The sequence below is a fragment of the Indicator indicator genome, chromosome 10 (genome assembly GCF_027791375.1).
Source record: "Indicator indicator isolate 239-I01 chromosome 10, UM_Iind_1.1, whole genome shotgun sequence".
Taxonomy (NCBI): domain Eukaryota; kingdom Metazoa; phylum Chordata; class Aves; order Piciformes; family Indicatoridae; genus Indicator; species Indicator indicator.
This window is the reverse complement of record NC_072019.1, coordinates 6,736,608-6,750,355: the sequence shown is the minus strand read 5'-3', so window position 1 is coordinate 6,750,355 and position 13,748 is coordinate 6,736,608. Positions and strand designations below refer to the sequence as shown.

General features: G+C 49.2%; 1 protein-coding gene across 1 annotated transcript; it reads left to right on the top strand.

Moving 5' to 3' along the window:
- Positions 1-8,943: 8,943 nt before the first annotated feature.
- TMEM125 (transmembrane protein 125) lies at positions 8,944-9,603 on the top strand. The gene has a single exon (XM_054384606.1). The coding sequence runs from the start codon at positions 8,944-8,946 to the stop codon at positions 9,601-9,603; it is 660 nt and encodes a 219-aa protein (XP_054240581.1).
- Positions 9,604-13,748: the final 4,145 nt, after the last annotated feature.

Sequence of the window (13,748 nt, the reverse complement as noted above, 5' to 3'; positions counted from 1 at the left end):
CATGCAGCACTGACCTTTGTGCCTTGGTGCTAGGGCAGATCTGTACCTTTCTCTTGAAAAATAACATGCCCTAGTTCACAAAAGCTCATAAAATTCTGTAAGCCTTTTCTGCTACAATTTTAGTTTGATATCACTGTGCTGCAAATGTCAACATCTTGTATTTTCCAGTATTGAATTGCCTGTGTCCATGCAAAGGATTACCTGCACTTGAGACAGATCTCTGTGTTATTCCCAGCAAGTATCCAGTCACAGACTAAAAATCAACCTTGGGAGGGTAACCTTTGACTAGGTGTCAAGTACACCTGAGCTATAGCCCTTGCTCAAGCCTCTGTCTCTTGTCTAGAGATATGTTATCTCATCTGTCGGCAGGACCAAAGAACAGCCCAGTTTCAAGCTCTGAAATCAGGAATAAAGTTCACATTTTATGTTGTAACCCTCCTATAACTTTGATAAATTAATCTTTGCTTCTTTTTCCCCCAACACCTGCAATCCCTTTAGCTCAGTTTTTCAGAGAAATCCTTTTAAAAAGTCACTTTGCAAATTACTTATGTACAGAGAAAGGCAGGCAGTAATTCATTTAATTGTGAGGAGGAAAAACATAAATTTTCTCATCCTTTATTGTCAGTGCAGGACACTCTCTCACAGTGGAGTACTTCACATACATCAGAAGTTTAAGCTAGTGATTGAGCATAGAACTATATATATATGGTATTAGAGCAGCCAGTACATCAAAGTTTCCATTTCCTATCCTGAATTGTAGAGGAGTGATGAGTGCTTTCTACAGACTGGTAATAACATTATACAGACGATGGTGGTGCCAAGGCCAGATAACATGTAGCTATTATTATGGTTAAGGATACTAGACTCATTTCTAGGCTAACATCATGGCAAAACAGATGGCTCCACAAGCTTCCATGACCTGAAGACCTTAGCTGAGTGCTTTGTCCATGAATGTGGAGTTAAGTTTCTTCAGTCTTACTTTTCTGTTTTGTTTTGCAGGAAGACCTTATGATAGTATTGGCCTGTTAATGTGGTAGCTTAACACCCTTTCTTTCTCCCCCTCTCCCCATATAATCATCTTGATACTTCCTGTACAGAAGGAGGATGTAATTAATGTAATTAGCAAATATTTTAGAAACTAGCTCCTTCTTAAATGTTCAGAACACACCCATTTTAATTTGCTAGACTCCCATGTGGTATAATTTTCACCTTTGTCAGAATAAATTGAGTGGTAGAAGCCACTGCTTTAATAGATGTGGTTTAGAGAAATGGAATCAATCTTTCTGAAACAGAAGAACCTTGTTGTAGTCAGAGGAAGAAGAATATGCAAGTGAAGAATGATTTCTAACTGGTGATTAATATGCATAAAAGTATGCCCTTGTGTCACCCCCTTTATAAAGATTTTAAAGGCAACACAAGGCCTGTCAGATGAAGCCTAGGTAGACAGCTGGCAAACTAGGTTCAAGAAGATTTTGAACTTGATCTTAGTGGCTAAGAAGGAGCTAAAACATTGTTTGTAAGGGAGAACATTAAAAGTCAGGCACAGCAGAGTGTTACAATCGATGTTTATCAGAGACCTGCTGGAATCAAAAGTGGGGAACCCCTTCCCCACTGGGAAATCTACACCAAGGTCAATCTCCCAGGCATGTGATACAGAAATGTTTTCAGAATGAAGTTGTAATTGGGTTATGGTTTTGTATGCTAATAGTCTTATGAATTCTCTCAAGGGGCAAAGACACTTTCTGCTTTCTCTCTTGGTCTGTTTTGTCTGTTTCTCTTCTTGGTACCTCTCTAAAGGAACTAGTAAGCATCTCATGCTCTTATAAAATACCAGTTTACTATTCAAAGTGAATATATAGCTATCTCTAAAGCTGAATAAGGTTTCCCCTTGGATGATGTGTTTGTTAACTGACCTACCTAAAGAACAGGGTTTTTCTGCGTGCTAGCAAGTTCATTGTTCAAGGGTGTTCGTACAGAGAAAGCCGCCGCATCCTAACGGTTTTAGGTTTGGAACAACAACCACTGGACAGATTATATTTTACAAGTTTTTAAAGACCTGTCAGATTTTACTCATACTATTTGGTGTCTGTTGTATTAGCATATCTCAAAGCCCCCCTTCTCACAGCCTGCTAAAAAACTAGCATGGTATTTAGTAACTGAGCCTCCCTTTGCGTTAGTCAGGCAAGAGCTGTTGTTCAGCCCCATTCTCTTCTTCCTACTTCTCCCAGGAGATTTTTGAGCTGCTGAGACTCACAGTATTGATCCCCTCTGCTGTCATTAAATCCAGCCCCAAAGGAGCGCGCATGCACTCAGTTTGGGAGTCTCATGCCCATGCTGACTGCAACATGTTTGCTGCTCCCTTTTTTTTCTCTTCCTCTCTCAAATCAGTGTTTTTATATGTCCCTAACTCCTTTCAAAGTGCTCACTTTTTTCTTTCAGCTAGTCTATTGTGCTCTTCTGCAGCATGGTGGGCTCCACTGCTGAGGGGGGTGGGGGGAGGGGAGTGTGGTGGTACTGTAGCTACCTGGGAATAGGGGGATGGCACCACAATGACATCCTGCCTGACTGAAGTGCCTGCTTGGCCTAACACCATACAAAGATCCAGTCCTGGTGTGATCAGATGGCCCTAGCCTAGAGAGTACTACAGGAGCTATACTGTTTAATAACAAATACTTGCTGATTGTGTCAAACCATCCCTAGTGCTGCCAACCTGGCTACAGGCTTCCTCTCACCTACTGCCTGGGAGCTGCTCCCTGGCTCTGGCACCCTCCACCACCTGGGAGGAAATGAACCGCCTTCCAGGATCGTTGCAGGGCCGGATCCTGCCCAGGAAGGGAGGGAGGGGTAGTGCCTGCACACCAGCGTGGCTCTGGAGCCTCTCCAAGGCCGGCAGCAGGTTTGCTGAGCCACCACCCTGCTGGGGAATGCACCTGCCCAGGCGAGAGGTGAGAGCCTGCAGCCTGTTGTAGGCGCTGCCCGCACTGCACCAGGAAGAGCAGCCGGCAGGAGCACCTGTTTCTTGGCAGGCAGTTCCAGAGGAAGGGAAGAGATCTTCCCTGTGAGCTCCCTCCTTAGCTCGATCCAGTGGCAGGAAAGCCAGGAAGAATCACTGCTGACAGCCAGGAGCAGGGAGCAGCACTGGGCTGTTGCATGTGGGCAGCATCTCTGCAGGTGAGTGAGCCCTGCTCCCTGGGACTGTGTGTGTGTGGGAAGGGTCATACCTCATCAGTAGCTGCTGGCAGGTCTAGGGGCTGCTTCACACATACTTCTGAAGAGATCCTGCCTCTTGCCTCCATTTCTTCCTTATGCCATCGTGTTTCCTCTTTGCACTTAAGGCTTGGGAGTTCCTTGTCCCTTCAGGACTCCCAGACTCCCCCAGTGGAGGTGCATCAGGACAGGCTCCGTGAGGCCAGGATGATGGATGTCTGTTACACATACAGAGAGGAAAGGCAACATGAAACTTTATAATGGAGCATGCCAAAGCTATCCAGGTTTCTGTAAAGAACAGGTGCATGCTCATCCACCTTCCTTACCCCCAGAGCTTGTTGAAAGAAAGGGACAGCCCATCACCATCGAGGGTTTTCCTAAGATTTCCCAAATGATGTCTGGTGGCAGGAGCACTACTGGGACAGATGCTTGCTTCTGGAAAGTAGCAGGGCACAGATTGTGGTCTCTACTAGGCAGTGTAAGTTTGCTTGGACTTTGAGCAGCCATAGAAAAGAGAAGCATTAGGAATTGGTGGTTGATGCAGCAGCCAAAGGAACGTTGATTTCTTGCTAGGATTTTGCATGAGAGATGCCACAGTAAAGTGCCATTACTCCCCCACAAGTTCCTCTATCCCCACTCATGAGTTTTTAGGAGAAGAGTCGGGACCCTCTCACATGTCCCAGGGCAGCATCTCTGCTCCCTGGGGCACAAACACCTCGAGCACTGCAACATTCAGAGCTTCTGATTTGTATATTGGCAGCATTCAGACATAAAAAAGACACATGAGCTTCATTCTCTTTGAGCCTACTAGGCAGTTAGAACAAAATATGCTTAGGAAACATTTCTTTACCAAGAGAGTCATCATTCAGTCCTTTATTTGTCAGGCAGTTGGACTAGATGCTTGGTTTAGCTCCCTTCCAACTGAAATATAGAACAGAAATAGAAAGAAATAGAAATAAAAATAGAAATAAAGAAATAGAAATAGATAGAAATATAGAAATAGAAAGAACTAGAACTAGGAATATTTCAGGTGGAAGGGACCCATGACAATTCATATCTGATCAAAAGTTAAAGCATGTTGTTAAAGGCATTGTCCAAATGTCTCTTAAACACTGATAAGCTTGGGGCATTGACCACATCTCCAGGAAGCCTGTTCCAGTGTTTGATCACCCTCTTGGTAAACAATGCTTCCTAAAGCATTTGCAATTGGAAAAATTGCATGAAAGGATGGAGAAATATTTATGCCTATTCTGGACTAGAGGTCTCTGTGAGACACAGAGTGGTAGCAGATCCATCCCAAGCAGATTATGGCCAGACCTGGCCAAGGAGCAAATAAGCTGTGATGAACTGGAGAAACAGTGAATGGAGATGACTTATATCTGGTTTAGATTGTGAGGCTTTGTTGGCTCTCATCTAGATTGCTCATGCAAACCATTTTATGTACTGTTATTTTACATCAAAACTTGCTGGTCTCTCCTGGTCTCTATGATGCTCACAAAGCTCAAATAGAATCATAGAATGCATCAGGTTGGAAGAGACCCTCAAAGGTCATCTTGCCCAACCTCCTTGCAGTGAGCAGGGACATCTCCAACTAGATCAGGTTGCTCAGGTTATATAGCAACATGAAAACCTTACAAGGCTGAAAGTATTGTGGAGAACTGTCCTACCCTCAGGCTTCCCTTCCTGAAAGCTGTGGGTAAGCAGTGTCTCATGGTTTGGGGAAAGGAGGGAAGTGAGCAGTATTTCAATAGCTGAGTTGTATGTGGCTCTGAAATTAAAGTGTTCATTAACATATGGTCTATAGACCCTCTGTCAGGTATCAGACAGTCAGATGTAAAAAGTCTATAAGCAAAAAAATGCAGATATCATTCACAGACAATTAGCAGCTGTGCATCTCCTACACCTGCAGCCAGGAGTGTCCAGAAATCAGTTCATGATAACTCTCTATTTCTACTTAAATATTGTCACACTAGGGAAAAAAATAAAAAAGGAAAAACATGAACATTTTTGTTTTCCTGCATTCCCAGTGCTTTTCTGCTTTTCCTTCCCAGCCGCCAACCAGCACTGTGGAAGGACACTGTCCATTTTTTCCTGACATGTGACCTTCAATCAGACAGCACTGTATGGCGGGGCTGGTCCTCTCCTCTTTTTTCTCTTGCATACAAAGTACTGAAGGTACTGGGTTCAGTAGTAAGTAGATTAATGACCTGTGATACACATCACCAAAGTGGCTGATGGGCTAACTGGCTTAAGCTCCCAAAATGTCTGTGTTATGGTCCATCCCAGACCAAAGAAAAGCTACAGAAGGGGCAATTGCTGTGGAAAGGCTGTCCTTCTCCTTCATGGCAGAGTAGGAATCCACATCCCTTCTTTCCTTTTCTGGGCAAACTGGTATGCTGCACAATGTGAATAAATCAGACTCAGGAATCGCAGTTGCTGCAAGATCTAGCTCCATCCCTTCTCCAAAGAGTGGTGTGTGACAGCCCAGGATAGGGCTGCTTTGGTTTACCATATAGACAGTCAGACTGAAGAGGATGGGAGGCAATGTGACCACACTGAGGAACAGGAACCTGTAGTTAGATTTAAGGAAAATTCATTAGTGGTGAGGATGGTTAAACACTGGAACGATCCCAGAGGGGGTGTGGATCCTCCATCCTTGGCCGTATCTAGCATCTGAGTGGCTGGGGCCCCGAGATACTCAGTCTGACTTTGAGGTTAACTCCACTTCAAGCAGGTGGGTGGACCACCTGCCTTCACAAGGTCCAATCCCACCTGAATTATTCTGTGCTTCTAAGAGTAAAAATACTGTTATTAGCAGCACAAACCTCCAAGGTCTAGAGAAGCCCAAGCAAGTGCCCAAGAGAGCAAAATATTATATTCCCTGAATATTTTCAAACAGACACAAAGAAGCATGGGGCACACTTCAGTGGAAGCCTTCACCTCACCAAATCATTTGTTTAACAGAGTTTAATATGAGACTGGGAAATACCTGGTCAGAGAGGTCACACCTTATTTTGTTCTGGCAGCCAAGTGCTTTAACAGTTTTATCTTGCTCCCTGACCATCTTCTCACCAAATCAAAGTGTTCCATTTTTTTAAAGTAACATGAAATGCAGTGTTGTACCTTGATTTATGGCTGCATTTTCCTTTGTTATTTATCCTGTTGTGGGGTTTTTTGCATAGTTTAACTAATGTTTAATTTTTTTAGTCTAAAATCTCAATCTAATCTACAAACATGCTATCTACTAGACTCACCCATTCACTGGTAAGAAGATAAGGCACCTCTGTGCTTGAAGGAATGCAGGAGGAAGTAATGCACCAGCACCAAGCTGGTTTGCATAGGAGAGGGAAACGTCTCCAGGCTCAACCTTTTCTCACCCCTCTGCTTTGGAAGTGCTCCATGGCATCCTCACCTTCTCAAGGATCTGTGCCCTGGGCACATGCACAGAGTATCTCCTGTCTCATGCAGAATAAAGTGGGTCCCAGCTGGGACAAACCAACATGCTCAGCCAGTTTTTTTCTCTCTAGTCAATGCTTTCTGATGATTGTTCCGGTCTTAGCCAGGAACTGCAGCTTTCCCATAGGCTTCGAAGCAAGTGTACCCTCTGGAGCCTGGGTTTCTGCATCCCAGCCCACCATCTGCCCAGGAAGCTGTGCAGGGAGATAGCTCTGTGCACAGCTCACAGCACCATGGGTCATCAGCCTGCAAATCTACAGTGGTTACAGACTTCCTGGACACGTGCTGCCAGCTGGCAGTATGCCCCGAGCCACGTCCAAAGTGACTTCATGCTCCATCACAGCCGGGGAGTGACTCAGGAGGAGCTTGGCCTGACACTGTCAGGCGGTGTCTGGTTCAGGCACCCCACACACACTATTGTCCTCCCTCTCCTCCCACCCCGCTTTGGCCTGTTACCAGTGGAGGAGGATTTTGAAGAATTTGCTGGTAGTAAGAGCATTGCAGCAAGGGGATGTGATCTGTGGAGAGTGCCTCAGGACAGGGAGAGCTGCAGGAGGAAAGATCCCTGGTGTGTACAGAGCTGCCATGCATGGAGGTCACAAGTCTTCCCTACCCAGTTGTAATGAACCCAGGGTCATGGAGTTATGCAGAGCAGGGTACAAAGACAAACAGAGTGTTTGGCATGAGCTGATGGGCTCCTGGAGAGCCATTTGTAGCAGGCAGGGTGCTGCATTGTTGTTCCCCTGCCTGGGAGAAGTGGCACAGCTCTGACACAGATTGTGTGCATCAGTTCCTGTCCCTGTAATGGGCTTCTGCAGGAATCTGAGCAGTCTGTTTCTGTGTGCCCTTGACAGCTAAGCACGCATTGTCCTGTCTGCAGGATGACCAGGGAGGCAGTTTGTGGGTCTTCAGGGTCTGCCCCATATCCTTAAGGGCTCAGCAATACCTGCAGTACTCTCCTCCCCAACATCTCTCCTTGCTTTGGGTACTAACTGTGCTGGAGGGTCCTTCTGGTGCTGTGGGACCAGTTGAAGCATTCACATTGAGAGGCAGGATGTTATGTGAGAGAAATGCAAGTCCTTTTCACTCTTGCTGTAGAACTGTACTCAGAGACTCCACAGTACTGAGAGGGGCCAGGACAGTAGGGAGGTGATGAGCCCAGGAAGCTAGCCTGCAGGTTGAGATAAGACACTGTGTTGAGGGGAGCTTACCTAAGCACAGCACCATGGAGCCTGTCTGCATGCTGGAGCCACTGCTACTCTTCCCCTGATCCCCCCTTCAGTGGTGAAGTACTTCAAGAGCCAGCATGGGAGAGCAAATTTTTAGGGTACGAGGTCCCAGACATCTGGGGGCTCTTTCCAAGGAAGTGCTGAGACCACTGGAGATGTAAGCATATTTCTCTAAGGAACTTGGGAGGGGGAACCACTGGCAGCACAGGGCTAGGGACAGGCCTGAGAACATGCAACAAGGGCAGTTTTCACTCTTCCAGTGCCTGGACTGGAAGGGTTAAGCCCCAGTCCTGACCCCCACTTTCTGCTGTCATTTCAGGCAGCAGAGCCAGTTGGTGACAAGAGGCTGATGCTGATGAGGGAGCATGTGAAGTCAGAGTTGTGAATGGGGCTTTATCCCAGGAGTTGCCTGCCTCTGCTCTGTCTGTGGTTCCTGCCCTGCTGCCGGCCACAGCTGCAGGCAGAGTCCCTATGGGCAGTGCCTCTGAGCTGGACGCATGGGGCTGGGGAGGCAGGAGACTTGCTCTTCAGACAGGCTGAAGTCCTCTTGCAGTGCATGGAGGTATCCCAGGAAGATGTGTGTGGCTGATCTGTGCTCCGGTGCCTGGGGGCTTTGTGAGGGAGGCAGGGGAAGGTCTGCAGACCAGCCTGGAGCAACCAAGGCCCAGAGCTGGGCAGGGGATCGTGTGGTACAGGGGAGCAGGGTCTCTCTTTAATGATGTCTTCTTGATTCTTTCAGATGAAAGACACAGGAAAGGAAGGACGCAGCCTCGGTTCTTCCCTTGTGCTACTGCTCTGGGAGTGCTCCACAATGTGCTGCAGCTCTGCCTCGGGAGTGGGCTCAGCCCCAGTGCATGGACCATAACTCTCCAGGTGGCACTGCTGCAGAAGAGAGCTCCACCAGACTCCAAAGAATGAGCAGGAGGCATCCCCACTTGAGGAATGCAGCTGCCTTTGTAACTGCTGTTGTCTTGATGCTCCAGTCAGCTGCAAGGGTGTAGATTCATCTGTGCAACCACCACACCGTGCCTTCCACAACCAGCTGCCCACCATGCCAGAGCTGGCAGAGCTGAGCAGCCCCCGCACCCCAGCAGATGCAAACCACATCCAGAGGAACATCTTGGAGGAGCACGTGGAGCTCTGGTGGTTCCAGGAGCCCAAGAAGTCGATCCTGTGCTATGGGGTGGCTGTGGTGCTGATCCTGGCGTGCGGGATCGGGGGCATCATCTTGCTGTACAGCACTAGCAGCCGCTCTGGGGAGTGGCGGCTGGCAGTAGGCACCACACTCTGCCTCCTGGCCCTGCTTGTGCTACTGAAGCAGCTGCTGAGCTCTGCAATCCAGGACATGAACTGCATCCGCAGCCGGGATCAGATTGAACTGCTGAAGAGTGGGGGCTTCTCAGACTGCCTAGTGCTGCTGGTCAGTGGTGTGGTGCTGGTGGTTTGTGGCACTGTGCTCACCACCCTCTCCACCACAACCATGCAGCTCAGTCCTGCACGGCCGCTGGCTAGCATGTTCACCAGCGGGGTTGTGCTCCTGACTGCCGGCAGTGCCATCCTCCTCTGCTTGCTTCTCTACTTGCTCTGCACCTCCTGCCGCCCGGCAGCTCCTCGGAGCCTGGAAGCTGGTGAGATCCGTGTCTTCACCATCTCTGGCCGCCTTGCAGGCAGGCGGCTTCCTCCAACCTCCAGCATGGCCAACCTGATCTGACCCAGGACGTTCCTGTGTGAGCCTCATGGGATACAACCCATCAACAGGGCTTGTGCTGGCCTTTCCTGAAGGAAGGGTGAGTGTTGCAGTGTGCCTCGCGCTTCCTTTGGCGATGACTAGCATCTACTTTGCCCCAGGCTGATGGCATATCAAGGACTTCTGGTGCCTGGATGGGCTCTGTGACCCCGTTTGTTAGGAGCACAGTGCTGGCCTGGTTGGTGTTTTAACTCCACAAAGCCTTCTGTGACAGCTGCTATCTGCTTGGTTGTGACCCCTGTCACAGAGTTAAGGTGAGCCTGTCCTGTACCCCTGGGGACCCCAGTACTTGCTTGGGTTTTGCAGTTCCCAGAGCTGTGCTGTGTGCTCTCCTGGCAGGAGAGGCTGTGATTGTGGGTTTCACAAAACTACCTTGTGCTCTGCCCAGAGCCACCAGCTTCTAAGCAAAGTAGAGCCTCTAGCAGCTGAAAAATGGCAGGAAATACTCTGTGTGTCAGCAGGCAGGTAGCACAAGTGAAGCAAGCTTGGTGGGAGGTACAGCAGCAGGGGCTGCTCCTGAGAAAGCACCCATGTACCTGTAGGAGTGAGCATGGGATTTGCACAGGATTGTGTGAGCCTCAGCATGGCTGGACCACACATGATATGCTGTTTGTGTTTGCAGTGCCAGGATCTGTTCCAGTATCACATTTCTGCAGCCAACCATCTTCTGTATTTATCAAGGGAGTGATCAAAGGGTGTTGCTGTCAGGGCCCTGATATGTTATCAGTGCTGGACTGTGCTGGGGCTCTCTTACCACACCAGCACGCTCCAGTCACACAAGCCAGAGAGCAAGGTCCCATCACTGGGAGATGGTGATGGGACGCCTGAATTCCAGGGCTGGGGCTGCTGCTCTGCAAGGGGTGTGCAAGAGGGGAGCCAGGCACCAAACCAAGGCACCTCTGTGCCACAGGAGCACCACCTCTCATCCTCTCCCTCCTTATGCCTGCATCCTGTCTCCCAAGTGCTGCAGCTGCTGTGGGGCAGAAAAGTTCTTCTGCTAGTAGTTGGGCCTTACCTGGAGCTTTTTTTTTTTTGGTGTTTTATGTTTATAAGGTGTCTATCACCAGGGTGTCTTTCCCAAAGGCAGACTAACAACTCACTCGTGGGCGCTTTTCCTGTGAACACAGGCTAATTTACCTGCAAAAAATCTCATTTCTTCCACAGACCCACAAACCATTTCACTGCCCCTTCAACAGATACAGATCCTAACCTCCTAGTGAAGCTGCTGCTATGCAACCTCTTCATCTTCCTGTCTGCTCCCATCTCCTCCTCACCTGAACTGCTGTGCCCCTGTAGTTATTTTTGCTCATTATTTGCTAAGCTCCCTCTGTAATGAAAAATGACTGAGCAATTGCCTTTTGGTCCCTAGTAGTACATGTATTTGGAAGATGACTGTAGGTCATTCCCTTAGTAACAGCACAAATTATTGTGTTATACGTGGAGGCAACGTCAGAGTTCAGCACCAGTGAACACCACTAGGTATACACTGGGCAGTAAGGACTTCATCTGTTCACAGCTCCAGACCACACCATCCCTGATGCACCCAGACCATGACAGCACTTCTTTGTTACCTGCTCTTGCCCTGATCCTTGTAACATTCTTTTCCCTGAAGCCTCGGACCATTCTCCTCAAAGTACTATGAAGTAATTTTGTCTTTTCTTTCTGGATCTCTGCTATTTCTGCATTTTCCTCTACCAGTTTCACATCAGTAGATTTTATTAAACTGCTGTTTCACTTCCATTATTCTGCCCAAGGGTTGAGAGTGCGTTACTGAAATCAGGTCCTTCTGTGCTAAATCCTCTGCAAAGCAAAGAGCCATCCTTCCCTCTGAGCTGTCTGACCCTATGTCCAGCAGGACCCCTGTGCCTACACAGGGAGGGACAGGTCAGAATTTGGACAGTTTTGCACCACCACGAGTGCCGACGCTCTGCACATCTGTGTCAGTGCATGTGCAGTTACACCAAGCTGCACCACCTCTGCCTGCATCAGTGCTTCTGCAGCTAGTCCCAGCTCCCCCACCCTGCACGAGCGGACAGGGTGCAGCTGTCTGCACACCAGCTGTTTTGCACATCTGGTTATTTCTGTGAAGATGTATGACTGTGCCCAGCTGGCAGCTCCGTGCTGCCTGCATGCCAATGTGAATTCCCCCCTCCATAGCCCCTTCAACATGCGTGCCCATGAGTTGTGCCAGGAAAGGATGCTCGTGAGCCGTGTCAAGCAGCCCGAGGAAACATCGGCTGAGAACAAGCTGTCCCCAAAGATGGTGGTTTGGGGGTCTGGCTGCCCAGGTGGCCAGGCTGTGCTGCTGCAGTCACTGGCTTGCTTCTGCAGCAGCAGTACTGGCTTGTTCCTTTCTCAGCTCCTGTTGTGCGTGGAAATACATAATAAAGCGTTACAGAAGTTTTCCGTGTTGAAGGTAGATACTTGAGCGTCAGCCTCTTTGTGGAGAGGGTGGTGGCAGGACTATGCAGAGCTTGCCTCTGCTCAGGCTGAACCCAGGGCAGAAATCACAACAGCCCAGGGTCCTTCCTGTGTCTGTGGTTACACCACCACAGCCCCTCAGATGCACATACTTACTTTCTGAGACATGACTCCCACCTCCAGATGCACATGCATCTCCCTCTGCTTATGGGCCTAAACATAGCTGTCTCCCTTACCACCACATTGTGAACCTAAGACCTTGTCATGCACCTGAAGGATGCTCACTTGGAGCACACAAAGCCTCCTAAATGTGCTGGTGCTAGCTGGTTTGTTTACATTGAAGCTGCTTTGCCCTGTGGTAGGGCAGAGCCTAGAGCCTTGTGGCAACAGCCTCTGCCTGCAATGAGCGTGGAACCAGTCTGCCTGCATACCTGCTACTGCTCCCATCTGCCAGCCTCAGCCACGGTCCTTCCAGCAGCTTCCTGAGGAGAATACCCTTGAGAAGGCTCCTCCTTTGCTGCTCTGACCTCCTTGTACTCCCAGCTCTGCATGACAGATGCATTTCTCCCCACATGAGCTGCCAGTCTTCTGCCCACTTTCACGAGAGCTGCCTGGAGAGGGAGCTGAGGGCCTGCCACTGGATCAGGGCCCCACTGTACAGATGTGCAAGACTTGGCTTACTTTCAGCCTTCAGAAAAAAAAAACACACACAGAAATATGTTTCTTTGATTGATTTCATTCATTTAAAAGGTTTAGAGGTCGTCGCATTAACCCCAGCCAGCAACTAAGTACCAAACAGCTGTTCACTTACTCTTCCCCTCTTGCTACCCCCAGACTCACTTTAGATCCCCGCACACCCCCTTAAGAATGCCCCAGGTCCCCTCTAGATGCTCACAGACCTCCTTTAGATGTCCCCAGACCGCCATTAGATGACTCCAAAACACTTTTTGATATACCCAGATCCATTTTAGATGCCCCAGACCCTTTTAGATGCATTCAGCCCCTCCTTTGTCACCCTCTTTACATGCCCCCAGCTCACCTTTAGATGCTGGGGGAAACACAGCTGGGGGTCCCAGGGCTGCAGGGACACCAAAAACCAGGGTGAGACCTCCCCAGTTCTGTGGGACCCCATAACTTTGAAACCCCACAGAGACCCCTAAACCTCACTGACACCCCATCACCACCTCCTTTGGGACCCTCCAGGGACCCCCTGTGAGGTTCCAAGAGATCCTCCAGAGGCCCCCAGACCACTTTAGATGCCCACAAAACCCCTTTAGACGTCCCCCAAAAAACCTTTACATGCCTCCAAACCCTCTTTAAGGGCCACTAGACCCCGTAGCAGCAGGTAGCAGCAAGCAGTACCTAGCCATGTCCACAAGGCGGCAGCAGTGAGAGTCCGGGGCACTACGGGACCTTCGCAACGCCACAGAAAAACCCAGACACTGGGGGGACCTGAGAGAGACCCCAAAACCACACTGAGACCCCTCCGACTCTTTCGGGACCCTCCTGCGACACTCCCGGGAGCCCCCAGAAGACCCTCCAGAGGGCCCCAGCCGCCTCTATAAGCCCCCAGAACCCTTTAGATGCACCCAGATTCCCCTTGATACCCCCAGACCCACTGTAGATGCCCACAGACCCCCTTAAGAGCGGTGGGAACACTGAGCCGTTACGGGGCATCTCCTGCCCCT